Source organism: Chiloscyllium plagiosum, chromosome 3 (genome assembly GCF_004010195.1).
Source record: "Chiloscyllium plagiosum isolate BGI_BamShark_2017 chromosome 3, ASM401019v2, whole genome shotgun sequence".
NCBI classification, from domain to species: Eukaryota; Metazoa; Chordata; class Chondrichthyes; order Orectolobiformes; family Hemiscylliidae; genus Chiloscyllium; species Chiloscyllium plagiosum.
The window spans coordinates 49601148-49616849 of record NC_057712.1 but is presented as its reverse complement, the minus strand read 5'-3'; the positions used below and the strand labels follow the sequence as shown (position 1 = coordinate 49616849).

The window sequence follows — 15702 nt, the reverse complement described above, 5'->3', positions numbered from 1 at the left end:
TGCATCATGACTAGCCACAGGGGAGGTCCTAGAAGACTGGAGATTAGAAAATGTTGTGCCTCTATTCAATAGGGGCTGCAAAGAAAAACCTGGGAACTTTAGACCAGTAAGCCTAACATCTGCGGCAGATAGGTTACTTGAGAAGATTCTGAGAGATAAGATATACATGCATTTGGAAAGACTGGGTTTGATTAGTCATAGTAAGCATGGCTTTGTGTGTGGGAGGTCATGTCTCATAAATTTGTTAGAGTTCTTTGATGAAGTCATCAGGAAGGTTGACAAGGGCAGGGTGATAGACATAGTCTATATGGATTTCAGTAAGGCCTTTGATAAGATTCCACATGGTAGGCTGTTCTGGAAGGTTAGATCTTGAATCCAGGGCAAGCTGGCAAATTGGATACAAAATTAGCTTGATAGGAGGAAGTAGAGGGTAATAGTGAAAGGATGCTTGTCAGACTGGAGGTCTGTGACTAGTGGAGTGCCTCAGGGGTCAGTGCTTGGCCCATTGCTGTTTATCTATATCAGTGATTTGGATGTGAATGTACAAGGCATGATTAGTAATTTTGCAGGTGACACTAAAATAGGTAATATAATGGACAATGAGGAAGGATTTTAGAATTGCAGCAAGATCTTGATCAGCTGGGAAGTGGGCTGAGAAATGGCAATTGGAGTTTAATATAGATAAGTGTGTGGTCTTGCATTTTGGAAAGTCAAATCAAGACAGGAGTTTCATGGTGAATGGTAGGGCCTTAAGGAGTGTAGTGGAACAGAGGGAACTTTTAGTTTAGATAAATGGTTCTCTGAAAGTGGAGTCACAGATAGACAGGGCAGTGAAGGCACCTTTTGGCACACTGGCCTTCATCAGTCAGGGCACTGAGCACAGAAGTTGCGAAGTTACGTTGCAGTTGTACAGGATATTGGTGAGGCTACACTTGGAGTATTGTGTTCAATTTTGGTCAGCTTGCTATAGGAAGGATGTTGTTAAGCTGGAAAGAATGTAGAATAAATTTAGAAGGATGTTGCCAGGTTTCAAGGGTCTGAGTTATAGCGGGAGGTTGGACAAGCTAGGACTTTTTTCTTCAGAGCATAGGAGATTGATGGGGGACCTTATAGAAGCGTATAAGATCATGAGAAGCATGGACAGGGTGAATGTACTCAGTCTTTTACCCAGGGTTGGGGAATCGATGACTAGAGGGTATCAGTTTAAGGTGAGAGGGGAAAGAATAAAAGGGAACCTGAGGGGCAACTTGTTTACACTAAGGGTGGTACGCATATGGAATGAGCTTCCAGTGGAAGTGGTTGAGGTGGGTAAGTACATTAAAAACATTTCAAAGGCGTTTAGACAAATACATAGGTAGGCAAGGTTTAGAAGGATGTGGGCCAGGTGCAGGAAAATGGTGTTAGTGTGGATGGACATTTTGGTCGCCATGGATCAGTTTGGGCCAAAGAGCCTGTCTCAGTGCCGTTGGACTGTATGACTCTACGAGTGTGGGAAGTTGTGCTTTGCAGCCCAAGGAGAAACACAAAGTGGATGGGTGATGCGGGTAACATCTTGGTGGTGTGCCTGCAATGGGCATAGGGTACCCCCAAATATTCTCCTTCCTATTCACACAAGTTCGCTGACAATACCATGGTAGTCGGTCAAATCTCGGGTGGCAATGAAACAGACTACAGATGGGAGGTGGAAGACTTGGAAAAATGGTGCACTGAGAACAGCCTAGCTCTCAATGCCGGCAAAACCAAGGAACTCATTATTGACTTTCAGCAGCATGTTACTCATGCCCCCTTACACATTAACAGCACAGAGGTGGAACGAATGGAGAGTGTCAACCTACTGCGAGCGGTCATCAACAACAAGCTTTTCTGGACTCTTCATGTGGACGCATTGGTTACAAAGGCCCAACAAGAACTCTTCTTCCTCAGACAGCTGAGGAAATTTGGCATGAGGGCAAATACCCTAACTGACTTTTATAGGTGCGCCATCGAGAGCATTCTGTCTGGATGTATCACTACCTGGTATGGCATTCGAGATCAGAGAGTGGTGAACTTGGCCTGGACAATCACGAAGGCCAACCTTCCATCTATAGAGTTCATCTACCAGGCCCGCTGTCAAGGAAAGGCCACCAGCATTCTCAAAGATCCATCACACCCTAGTAATGCTTTTCTACAACCTCTACCATCAGGGAGAAGGTACAGAAGCCTGAACACATGCACCAGCTGGTTTCAAAACAGTTTCTACCCTACTGTTGTTGGAATACTGAATGAACTCACAAACTCTTAACATTCGCCTGTACCTATTGTTTTTGTTTTGCTGCTGTTTACCTATTATTTACTTATCTATGCTATCCAACTATGTGATCTGACTGTATCTGACTCGCAAGACAAAGCTTTTCACTGTGCCTCAAAATTCAAATGAAGTGATGAAGTAGTAGTCTGACCTTTGTTTCACTTTCCCTAATCTAGTGGGGACAGGCCCCTCAGTGTCCATTATTTAACCAGTTAAAGGCCTGAATAGATAAAAGGTGAGTGCCTCACCAATCCACTATATTATGGGGAATGCCTCCAGGATGAGTGAGAAGGCCACTTGCCTTACTTTAAGTGCTGCCCATGCCTGAAAATATGCCAGCTAGAGTTGAGGTAGATGGAGGAGTCTGAAATTTTCCTCCGAAAATTCTTTCATCATTCTTTTTTATTCATAGGACTCAGGCATTGTTGGCTGAACCAGAGTTTGTTGACTTCTCTATCTGTCCTGAACTACTGCAACCTTGGGGTGTAGGGACAGCACCAGTCCTGTCAAGCATATCAGTCAGAATAGCTACCTAACCTTCTACACTCAAGGCAGGACAGACTGCATTTCTGCATCTTTGTCTCATAACTGAACTCTTTAAACATTGAGATAGTTCTGGTGGGTTTATCCTCTCCCCATTCCTATTCATTTAGTTGGCTGTCAATGAACTGATTCTAACACCTAACATATTTATATCCTCCCTTAAGTAAGGAGACCAGTACTGTACACAATCATTGGCAATCAATCACTAAGGAATATGATTGTCCATCTAGGAAATTCTATGTCACTGGTCATGAGTTGTGTGTGTCCTTGTGTGGCTGATGAGCCCAATCCTAGACCCACTCTCCTTGCATCTCATGGGAGGTGGTGCATTAAGGGTAAGACAAGAGGAGTCTATTGTGGTACTGGGAGGGAAGAGAAGAGATTAAAGTGAAAGTGTAAGATTTGGAATTAGCACAATTGAGGGCCTCATTAAGTACAGTGTCAATGAATCACTGGCTGAGGGTCATGGTTTAGTGATCTATATTTAGGGGCTGTGTTCTGGATTGGAGAAGCGCAAATTTTTTCAATGTTGTTTCATGGGAAATAGACATTACTGGCAAAGTCAGCATTTGTTGAGACACTGCTGGTAAGCTGTAGTCCTTGAGATATACAGTTACAATGCTAACAGGAAGGGAGTTCCAGGATATTGATCCAGCAAAACTGAAGGCATGATGATACATTTCCAAGTTTGGATGATATGTGACTTTGAGGATCACTTGCACATGGTGGTCAGGATTTGGAAGGTGCTGTCTACGAAGCCTTGCTGACTTCTTGTAAGGCAACTTGTTGGCATTGTGTATTGGTAGTGAAAGGAGTATATATTTGTGGTTATAGTGCCAATTAAGTGGATTGTTTTGCCCTGGATAGTGTCAAGCTTTTGGCCTGTTGTTGGAGCTGTATTAATCCAGGCAAGTGGGAAGCATTTTCTTACATTCTTGACCTGTGCCTTGTAGATGGTGAGCAGTGGGGATTTCAGAGATTGCATATGTTTTCAAAGGGTTTGCGGTGGTATATTAGGAGGGTTTAGGAGATGGGAGGTGGTGGTGAAGTTGGATGCAAGGAACTAACACTTCTGACATTTCACCTTTGTCTTCCATATATTGCAGACATTCTCTATTCCTCTTCCTTCCTGACCATTTTCCCTGCTCTGCACTTGTTCAAAACTTGTTTAACTTTTCCAGTTCTGGTGAGAGGTCAAGCGAGAAGATTAACTCACTCTCTTTCTCTGCACAGACGTTGCCTGACCTGTGAGTATTTCTAGCATTTTCTGGTTTCACCTGTTTTTTTAAACACATTGTGGTGGGTATCTCCAGGTCCTGGAGTTTGTCTGTTTTAAGTTCCAATATTCCCTCAGTACTATTATTTTATTGATACTACATTCTCTGAGTTCCTCCTATTGACTGTTGTTTTTAAAATTTCCTTATCCTGCTGTATTTTCCCCCTTCTGTCACTGTGACAACAAATGCATCTGTCCTTATTAGACTCACATCCCCATCACTGATTTTCCTTTATCTTCATATAATCTTTAATTTCTTGCTGTTATGTTTATATCTCTTGCAATGCATTTTTTTTTTCATATTTCCTTATTGAAACTTATAATGTTGCTTTTTATACTTGTACCAGTCCTAGTTACATCCAGTTACTATTGTCTCAGGAAAACTATTTGAAATATGTAGTTCTTTTGCTTGCTGATATATTTAAAACCGTTAGTGCTATCCAGCTTCTTAAAAGTTTGTAATTGTATTGCATCTCATCTTTGTATTTTTCATCACTATTATAGGTGTTCTTGCTATTTTTCTCTCGCTTTGCTCCCTTCTTTTGACATCAATTACTTCAACTATATATCTGGCAATTCTCTCCCCAATACCCAAATAAAATCACTGAATGATCATTGACTTTCTTCAGGTAGGACTCCCTCAACGCACACATTCACATGGTCTTTTATCCATTCTTCTTTTGTGGTGTGAGGGAATTTGGGGGGTGGGAATTAGGATGTCTAACTGTCAATGATCCCTTACACAGCAAAGAAAATCCCATCCATTTAAATCTTCAAAGCCACTTTTATCAGGTCAGGCTAACAATCAGCTGAATTTAATCTTGGCATTCTGGATCTATCTCAGCTGGCCCTCAAATGGAATTTGTTCATCTTTGTCACTAAAATTGCCTTCAAGGAAATTTCATGCCAAATGCTTCTTTTCTATTCATTGGCTTTTCACTTTCCATAAGGGATAAACCCATAAACACCTAAATATTGCTTTAGCATCCATCAGCCTCTTTGAATAACATTCTTCCATGCTAAACAAGTAGTAGCAGGTGGATATCATTCTCACCTTTCCCTATGTGTCCTGACTTTCGTAGTCTATTTTTGTTTTGTTGACATTATCATGTTAAATGCTTCTCTGAGCTTTTCTCCTTTCTAAGTTGCAAATATATTATCAGTGCAGTTTTCCACCATCCTACTGTTAAAATGAAGTTTCGCTATTAGTTTAACTTTTTACAGGATCGCAGAAATTTAGAGCACCTCACTTTCCTCAGTGTATTCTGGAAATCCCTCACCCCATCCCTGTCAATCTTTCCTATCTCCAACAATCTTCGGAATTTAAAACACAAACTTGCACTATCCAATTCTTTTTTTGGATTTTGTTTGTCTTCTCTTGCAAACTTTCCAATGTTTGCTGTGCTCTGCTATTTTCCTCACCTTGGGCCTTTTGGATTGCTAACTGACCTCTTTGTAGAGGTTAAACAATGAACTAGACAAATATTACCCATAGATTCTCCATTGGTTTAAATGGGGATATCACCGACTGCAAGGAAAAAGTAAGATATTTGCAACGTATAAAAGATTAATTGATTCTCTCATATACAATTGTGTAATAGTATTTTTACAACACAATTGTTTTCTAAAACTGTGAACAGTCTAATGCCCATTCTCATGCATTCTTGGCCATCACTGTGCGGGAAAACCAAGAGTTCTAATTTCCATAGATCATTTGCACCTTCAACAGAAAGCAGCACACTGTTTTATCAAGCAGTGTGACTTCAAACACAAGTAATAAAGCACATTTTCTGTTAGGGACAACGTTGGAATCAAAAACCATGCACATTTTTCTACATGTTTGTTTTAATTGGCATTTGGCACAAAGAAGCAGATTGAATGATAGATCAGAGCTATAGTTTTCATGGAACCGATTTGTTCCCAAAAGAAAGTATCACTATGGTGTATAAAATTGTTCTATTTTTGCTTTAAGTTTAACAATAATTATAGCTGCATACTGTTGCTATCTACTGTTACTGTTACATTTACTAGGAGGTTGGCTCCCAACTGAGACACCAACTGATGGTGTCTCCTTAAAGTTGTCTTTATGCTCCAACAATCTATCCAAGATTACTGGAAGATTTTGAAATGGTGTGTGTCTTCAGGGGAAACATCTTTATCATATCTATCTATCTTAAACATATTAGTGGTGTTATCTGAATATTATTCCATCTTTATGGAATATATTTACTGTGCTTTATTTTAATTTGCATTTTTTAAGCTTAGTTTCTTGATTCTTTTTAAAGTCATCTTGTTATGCTGGAACATGAGAGTCATTTTTTCAAAATTTCTGGGTATACCAGAAATTATAGAACGAGTTTAAAATTTTTTGGTTTGGGCAATATTTAGAGACGAGGCCATGCTTAGAAATAATAAGTACACTGTACCAAACTACTCTCTCCTTCCTTTGTTTGTCTCAAATTGTGTCCAGAAATTAAGATTATTACTGTATAGGAAAAAAATCCTTGGGCCATAATTCCTCCTCATTGTCCTTCCAAATATATGTTCAATCACATTTTGAAAGTTACAACTGAATCTGCTTCGACTACCCTTTCAAGAAGTGAATTTTCACCATCTTAGTATTGTACACTACATAAAAAGTAAGTTCAAATCTCACTCCTAGTTCTTTTGTCAATGATCTTAAAGTATATTAAATGCTCGTTCCATCACTCCTACCATATAGTTTTCGTTGCTTTAGATTTTCAACAAGACAATAACAACACATGGACCAAAGATAAGCAATAAATTCACAAACTGTAAAGGACTCAAAATCACCTGTGTTTGGATATATAGGCATCATTTTAGAATGGCCAGGTCTATATAAGCTCTTGGTCTGGGATGGTCGATGGTGCTGTTCAAGATGATCTTTGGAAGGGCACATCCAAAATAAAACAAATAACATGATCATCAATACCAAATGTCTGCACCACACCAACATTCCTACCCTCCAACAAAAAATCATTTAACCGGAATACAATAAATTACAGAGGAAAGCAAAGGGAACAGTAGTAATGAGACAAATATGTAGAAGTCTTCATAAAATTCCCTTCGCATTGATATGAAAGACTTTGTCAAAGGATATGCTAAACATTTCTTACTGCTCCTGTTAGTTAACATCACTAATGTGACTTATAAATATGTGAATGATGTAGGTTTTTACATAAAATTAAAACGGGCAGAAATCACACATTAAATATAACTTTGTATGTGTGCAGCTTTCTGCTTCTGTTGACTAAATGAGTAGTTAGAAAAGTAGAGAAGTGGAACATCCTTTGTATGTCTCTATTTAAGCTCAAAGTTAAATTCTTTGAATTTTGATCTTTAAATTTTGCCTTTTTGAACAGAAGTCAATTTTGCAAGATATCATAAAACAAAGAACTGCAGTTGCTGAAAATGTGAAATGAAACCAAAATTGCTGGACATACTAAGCAGGTCTGACAGTATCTGTGGAAAGTTAATGTTTCAAGTTCAGTGACTCTGAAGAAGGGGCACTGGACTTGAACATTAACTCTACTTTCTCTCTATAGACACTGTCAGATCTGTTGAGTTTGTCCAGCAATATCTGTTTTTGTTCATAAAATATTAGTTCTCTTTTGACAATTTCCACATTTCCTTCTGGGTTTTTAAAATTTATATAGGCTGTCACCATTCTCTTCAGACTGGATGGCAGTGTCTAAAATTCAACATCAGATTTGGAACCACATTGGCAAATCCCATTTGGTATCGGGCCAAACTGATGCAGGAAGTGGGAGCATGTCCATAATTTCAGAGGATGTGCAGCCAGGAGGAGTACAAAAGTTTGCAACAGGTCGCAATAAGACACTTTGGTTTGCTGCTGTGACACTGGTAATGTTGCTTAGCAATGTATCTTTGAGGCTGCCCTCAATTTGTAAACTTAGGGTACCCAAGTCTTTGAATTAATATCATAAGTTTTTGATTTAATCTGGCCAGTGGAGACTATTGTCAAAGGTGACAATAATGTAAGCTATTGTCAACAATTACAACCTCCCTTCTCTTCTGCACAGTTTTAAATTGAACAAATTCAATTTGGGTGACAGTGTATCACTTCATATAGCAATGATAGACTCTTATGACCATGTGTGCTTGAGTTCTATTTTGCCAATATTCTTTCCCCTATTTTCTGATTCATGTCATAGACACCCAGGCATGGGAATTGGGCTCACCAGCACTCATGATTTGGGTGCAACAAGTAGCTTTAGAGTCCAAATTGGTGTCCATTTAAAGTGTGTAGATGGGGCCTGGGGCCAGATTATGCCAGATGTCATATTGCTGATTGCATTAGTGTGCATCAAGTGAATGGCAGTTAAAAATATGCACAGCAGACAGACTATGAATGGCATTCAGCATGCAATGTTAAACTCACAACTGTGGTGCCAATCCAGACCTTAACATTGCAACTAAGGTTCTGTCTTATACGTGTTTGGCTTTCAGTATGAAGCAGAAGACCCCACCTTAATGCTCTTGAAATAAATCACCCATAATTCCAGCCGTGCTGCTGGCCACATTCTCAGCAGTGCCATTTCTTCAGGAGCTCATGCCACAATGGCCTCACTTCCCTCTCTTTACCCTCAACCTCATAAGTTAGCACAGGTAGTTGCATTGCCACCTCAGAGTGAGATGTTGTGATTCAAGTCCCACTCCAGGACTGAAACAACCTTGGCTAGAGTTATACTGCAGTACCAAGGGATTGCAGCACATTGCAGGTGCTGCCTTTTGGAGGAGGTGTCAAACTGAGCTCTAGTCTGTCTTCTCCACAGACGTAAAATAAGCAATGATCCACATTCTTCCCTCCATCAACATCATTACATCTGATTATCGGTTCAGTACCATTTCGTAGAATTTGAACATGATTAAAATGAAGAACTGCATTCTCATGTTGCCACCATGACTGAAGCTAACTGCTGTCTTTCCTTTCACATAGCAACCTTTTCCCTTAAAAGCTCAATAAATCTTCAGAATGTAAACATTCTGCTCTAATGTCCAGCAAACCTCTTCTGAAAGCTCACTTTTCTGGACTTGCACAGGGTGCAAGAACAAAAAGGGCCATATATTTCTCACAACTATCCTTATTCTGTCCTATGTTGCCTTTTTACCTGATCCTGGATATGGCAGGATTTTCTTATGAGGAGAGATTGAGTAGTTCGGACCTGTATTCAATGAAGCTTTGAAGAAAGAGAAAAGACCTGATTAAAACAAAGAAGATTCCTAGGGAGCTTAACAGGGTAAATGTGGAAAAGCTTTTTCCCCCTTAGAGGAGAGTTTAAGGCCAGAGGGCAAAATCTCAGAATAAGGAATCATTCACTTAACCAATGATGAGGAAGAATTTCTTCTCTTAGAAGATTGTGAATGTGTAGAATCCTTCTCTGCAGAGGACTGTTGAGATTGTGTCATTAAGTATACTTAAGGCTGAGATAGACAATTTTTTGATCAATAAGGGAATCAAGGGTTACAGGGAAAAGGCAAGAAAGTGGGAATGAGGATTATCAGATCAGCCATGGTCTCATTGAATGTTGGTGTAGTGTCAATGGGCTGAATGGCCTACTTCTGTCCCTACATCTTATGGTCTTATTAGACATTTACCAACATGGCCACATACATTCACTAGAGACCGCCATCAGGAATACAGACACACAAACATCCAAAAGATCATTAAAAACAAGGCAATATATAATTCTATTAGACAATAAGGTACTCTAATAAATTTGACTCACAACACTTCTTTATTTTATCTCTGCTAATGGTTCCAGGAACTGACCTGGAAGATTGACAGTCATCTGGAGTCAAAGTAACATCAATCACTTTAGTTACTATACTGCATTCTGACAATCAATTCAATTAAACTTAATTATGCTCATCAATTCAACTCTCAATAATCTCAGCAACATCTCCAAGTTAGATTGCTTAGGCTTCAAGGGGGAGGAAGGAGAATCACGCAAGCACTTTTCAATATTGTTACCTCATATGGTTTCTGTTGGCATTCCCAGTAGAACAGTTAGATTTTTATTTGTGTCCTGCACACAAGATGACACTCCTACTGTCTCCCAAAAATATGACAACAAATAACTATGGCTCAGGTACAGTTATCACAGGTCTCCAGAATGAACTATGTTTGTTTAGATGTGCACTGTTTTAATTGCCAGATGCAGATAAGAGTGAGAAATCAAGAAGCTGCAAAGATGGGAACAGATGACTGGAAAGAACCTGTGAGGCTGCATCATAGGAGAAAGCGACCAGGAACATGAGAGAGGAGAGTGAAGGATGGGGAGGGTAAAATCAATGGGTGAAATCAAGATGACTGAGAAAGCACTTGTGAACCCAGAACAAGGTTGGGGCCAGGCCAAGACTACATGAGCACATTCTTCGAATTTCACAATAGTATAGAGGTATAGTTAGTAAGTTTGCAGATGACACCAAAATTGGAGGTGTAGTGGACAGCAAAAAAGGTTACCTCAGATTACAATGGGATCTTGATCAGATGGGCCAATGGACTGAGAAGTGGCAGATGGAGTTTAATTTAGGTAAATGTGAAGTGTTGCATTTTGGGAAAGCAAATCTTAGCAGGACTTCTACACTTAATGGTAAGGTCCTAGAGAGAGTTGCTGAACAAAGAGACCTTGGAGTGCAGGTTCATAGCTCCTTGAAAGTGGAGTCGCAGTTAGATAGGACAGTGAAGAAGGCATTTAGTATGTTTTCCTTTATTGGTCAGAGTATTGAGTACAGGAGTTGGGAGGTCATGTTGCAGCCGTACAGGGCATTGGTTAGGCCGCTTCTGGAATACCGCATGCAATTCTGGTCTTCTTCCTATCGGAAAGATGTTGTGAAACTTGAAAGGGTTCAGAAAAGATTTACAAGGATGTTGCAAGTGTTGGAGGATTTGAGCTTTAGGGAGAGGTTGAACAGGCTGAGGCTGTTTTCCCTGGAGTGTCGGAGGCTGAGGGGTGACCTTATAGAGATTTACAAAATTATGAGGGGCTGGATAGGATAAATAGACAAAGTCTTTTCCCTGGTTTGGGGGAGTCCAGAACGAGAGGACATAGGTTTAGGGGGAGAGGGGAAAGTTATAAAAGAGACCTAGGGGGCAACCTCTTCACGCAGAGGGTGGTATGTGTACGGAATGAGCTGCAGAGGAAGTAGTGGAGGCTAGTACAATTGCAATATTTTAAAAGAAATTTGAATGGGTATATGAATAGGAAGGGTTGGGGGGGATATTGGTCAGGTGCTGGCAGGTGGGACTTGACTGGGTTGGGATATCTGGTCAGCATGGACGGGTTCGACTGAAGGGTCTGTTTCCGTGCTGAATATCTCTATGATTCTACCATGATCTATCAGAATAACTTGCAAAGAATATACTTTCATTCGTATTCTAACACCAAGATTTATAGCCTAGTATGTGAGGTCATACAGTGTAAATAAATATTTACACTATGAGAAGCAATTCTTTAAATGCTCCTATTTAAATTGCTTTCACATGTGCAAATGTTGGGGATGAGGAAAAGATTTCTATGAAGTCTGCATCATTTCAACATTGAAGATTTGTATTTTTCAAAAATTGCTTCTTCCCCTTCTGCAATGAATAAAGTTTGGAACAGAAAATGACATCTAGGTTTGAATTACTGAATAAATTTTCACTTCATTGCAATGTAGCAGAAGATGCAAGACAAAATTTATTAGCAATTCAAGACTCTCTGTCCATTGTTTTGCAAGAACCTCCTGAAATGACAAAATTCATGCTATGTATGGGAGAATCTCTCAATTTTGGAAGGGGTGTGTTGGAGCACCTTCTCTTATACAGTTCACCTGATTCCCTCATGATTGGCAGTGGATCAGCTGTGATCTGTTTTATATTCCTTCCAAAGTTGAAGGTTTCTCCCACAGTGATAATTAAACAGAAGTGATACTTAACCAGTTCACTCTTACCTGATCGGCATGCAATGTCCACGTCTTTTTCAAAGTCTGTCTGTTTAAAATAAAATAGCAAAGTTAGTCAAGATAACAACAACATCAAATAAAGGAAGTACTAATCCTTAATCAATAAAAACTCAAGCTAATTAGCCCAATTTAGCTTCACTCAACTGTTGAGGAACAAAATGGAATAAAAACAGAAAGTGTTGAAAATATATAGTGATCAGCCAACATCTGTGAGCAGAGAAACAGTTAGTGCCTTGAAACAGTTAAATATCACTCCTATTAATATGACTCATTGGAACTCAAACTTATCAGGCTCGAAATGTTAACTCTGTTGCTCATCCACAACTACTGCCAAGACCCTGCTGAATAGTTTCAACACTTCATCTTTTGATTTTGGATTTTCACAGTGTTTTGCTTTTATTAAAATGAATTGTTGTGCTATCAGAACTTTTACAACTTTGTCCAATGCCTGAACATTAGCAGAATGCTATCACTTTTGAGGAAAGGCGGCCAGCTAAAAGAAAACTAGGATACGGAGAACATTGGATAATTCCAATCTGACCAGAACAGACTGCTCAGCCAGGTATGATGTATCTTTACATTAGATTCTAACCATCCATTATACAGTATTAATAAAAATAGTAGACAAATATATTTCAATGTTAATACTGAAAGCACACAATGTACCAGGAACTAGCAGCAAACCATTCAGAGAAAGGAGTTTAATTTGGATAAATGCGTGGTGCTGCATTTTGAAAAAGCAAATTAGAGCAGGACTTATATGCTTAATGGTAAGGTCCTGGGGAGTGTTGCTGAACAAAGAGGCTTTGGGGTGCAAGTTCATAGCTCCATGAGAGTAGAGTTGCAGGTAGATAGGATAGTGAAGAAACTTTCCTTTATTGGTCAGAGCATTGAGTATAGGAGTTGGGAGGTCATATTGAGGCTGTTCAGGACATCGGTTGGCCACTTTTGGATTACTACATCACATTTTGTTGAGCTGGTAGTGATTAACAGCAGTTTACAAGTATAGATACCTAATGTAAAGACATCCTCCTTTTTTGAATTGAAGGGGTATCTTTACAGCAACAATACAAAATAACATTGTGCCACAATATATCTATATATAAAGCAACAGATGTCTCTGAAACCTGCCTGTGGTTTGCTTACCTATGCAAATGGAGATATATTAATCATTGCTGGAGCCAACTGTATATTTTCAGGACACTGGACAGGGGTGCTGTATTTGTGTTGCAATTTAGAGTGCATTCTAGTCACAACAGGATTATTCAATGTTTCAGATTTTGGCAATTTTCTGGTTTGGTTTCAGTTTTGATGCATGGTCTTGCTATTTGATGTTTGTACTTTATTCAATCTTGCTCTGGAGATTTTTGTTGGATTCCATTTGCCACAAGTCAGGTGGTGTACACAAACCTATTATTGGATATTCAGATAGAGTAATTCATTGCCCTCATATCTTTCAAAACAACTTTCATCTTCCTGTTTTTCAATGTGTCAGGTGCGCCTGGATGTATTGATAAATGACAACAGGAGAAGTTTCTCCACACTTGTCTGTCGAATAGAAATTCTGCAGCGGCGGAAACAGTCACATTGAATGCTGTCAATCTAGGATGAAACCTAGCAAAGTACGAATTGTGTTTTATTTGACAGTGCCTCATGATTAAGATTTTAAAACTTGAACTATATCCCTACCTTTCTATTAGATCTGGAATAGTGTGGTGATGACAATAGTACAGTTCACTCACCATTTCTCACACATCATCTTAAAGGATTTGTATTGAGTTCCATTATCAGAAACAATCACCTATGGCACCCAAATAGGGTGGAGATTAAACTAAAATTGACCACAATAGTTGCACCAGAGGCATCATGTCGAATAATGGGCAAGTTGGAAAAGTAATCCATTTTAATCCAGGAAGTAATCTGGTTGGAAGCTGAAGACATCAATTATGGAACTGGGTACTTCAGATGCAGTAGTGGTTCTTTTTGGTACTTCAGATGCAGTAGTGGTTCTTTTTGGTTGTTCACATGAAGATTTGATATGTCTTGCTTTCCATCATGGCTTTTCCACTATCTTGGTGACTTCCTCATTTGTCTGTCTCGGGTTCAGCCAATTTCCGTGTGTGCCGAGAGTAACTGTTGGTGGCTTGCAGGTCACGTGGACCCTGGGATGACAGCTTGCTATCCCTTAAATGTGACTTTTTGAGGTATTCTGAACTGATCTTTCAGACCATTTTGGCTCTTTCAGCCTTTGGAACATGCCAGAATGACTCTGACCATGACACCAATTACAGTATTCTATTGTTTAAATATCGGATTTGAAAGGGAATGATGTATAAAAGGCTTTGCTAAAACTATGCAAGGCAATAATCTGACGTCAACTGGAATATTGTGAGCAGCATTGGGCTCTTTGTCTAAGGAAAAATATGCTGGCTTTGGAAGCAGTACAGAGAAGGTTCACTAGGCGCCATCAGATTTGGAGTCTTATGAGGAGAGGTTGGCTATATTTGGTCTGTACTCATTGCAATATAGAAGAATGAGAGGCAAGCTTAATGAAATTTACAAGATTCTTAGGGAACTTGGTAGGGCAGATGCAGAAAAGTTGCTTCCTCCTTTTGCAGAATCTAGTAAAGCAGAGATGGGGAGACATTTCTTCTCCAAGGATTGTGAATCTGTGGAATTCTGTACTGCAGAGGGCTATCTAGGCTGGGTCATTAAGTATATTCAAGGCTGAGAAGATAGTTAATCAGTTAGGGAATCAAAGATTATGGGAAAAAAGGCAAGAAAGTAGAGTTGAGAGTTATCAGATCAGCCATAAACTCTTTGAATGGCAGAGCAGTCTTGATAACCTGAATGGCCTGTTTTTTGCCCGTGTTTTATAGAACATAGAACATAGAACAGTGCAGCACAGAACAGGCCCTTCAGCCCACGATGTTGTGCCGATCACTGATCCTCATGTATGCACCCTCAAATTTCTGTGACCATATGCATGTCCAGCAGCCTCTTAAATGTTCCCAGTGACCTTGCTTCCACAACTGCTGTTGGCAACGCATTTCATGTTCTCACAAATCTCTGTGTAAAGAACCCACCTCTGACATCCCCTCTATACTTTCCTCCTACCAGCTTAAAACTGGTAACCCCTCGTGTTAGTCATTTCTGCGCTGGGAAATAGTCTCTGGCTATCGACTCTATCTATGCCTCTCATTATCGTATACCTCAATTAGGTCCCCTGTCCTCCTCCTTTTCTCCAATGAAAAAAGTCCGAGCTCAGTCAACCTCTCTTCATAAGATTAGATTAGATTACTTACAGTGTGGAAACAGGCCCTTTGGCCCAACAAGTCCACACCGTCCCGCCGAAGCGTAACCCACCCAGACCCATTCTCCTACATTTACCCCTTCACCTAACACTATGGTCAATTCAGCATGGCCAATTCACCTAACCTGCACATTTTTGGACTGTGGGAGGAAACCGGAGCACCCGGAGGAAACCCACGCAGACATGGGGAAAATGTGCAAACTCCACTCAGAGAGTCGCCTGAGGCGGGAATTGAACCCGGGTCTCTGGCGCTGTGAGGCAGCAGTGCTAACCACTGTGCCACCGTGCTGTCCA

The 15702-nt window shown here is 39.9% G+C and overlaps 1 protein-coding gene across 10 annotated transcripts in view; it reads right to left on the bottom strand.

Moving 5' to 3' along the window:
* adgrb3 (adhesion G protein-coupled receptor B3) overlaps positions 1-15702 on the bottom strand; it is an 814402-nt gene that overhangs the window by 60106 nt on the left and 738594 nt on the right. For 7 of the 10 annotated variants that reach the window (XM_043681622.1, XM_043681628.1, XM_043681636.1 and 4 more), the window contains 2 exons: positions 12084-12123; positions 6921-7010 (listed from right to left, as the gene is read on the bottom strand). In XM_043681622.1, the coding sequence (XP_043537557.1) occupies positions 6921-7010; positions 12084-12123 (130 nt within the window). The remainder of the gene's footprint in view (positions 1-6920; positions 7011-12083; positions 12124-15702) is intronic. The other 3 variants (XM_043681645.1, XM_043681668.1, XM_043681678.1) reach the window with 1 other exon arrangement.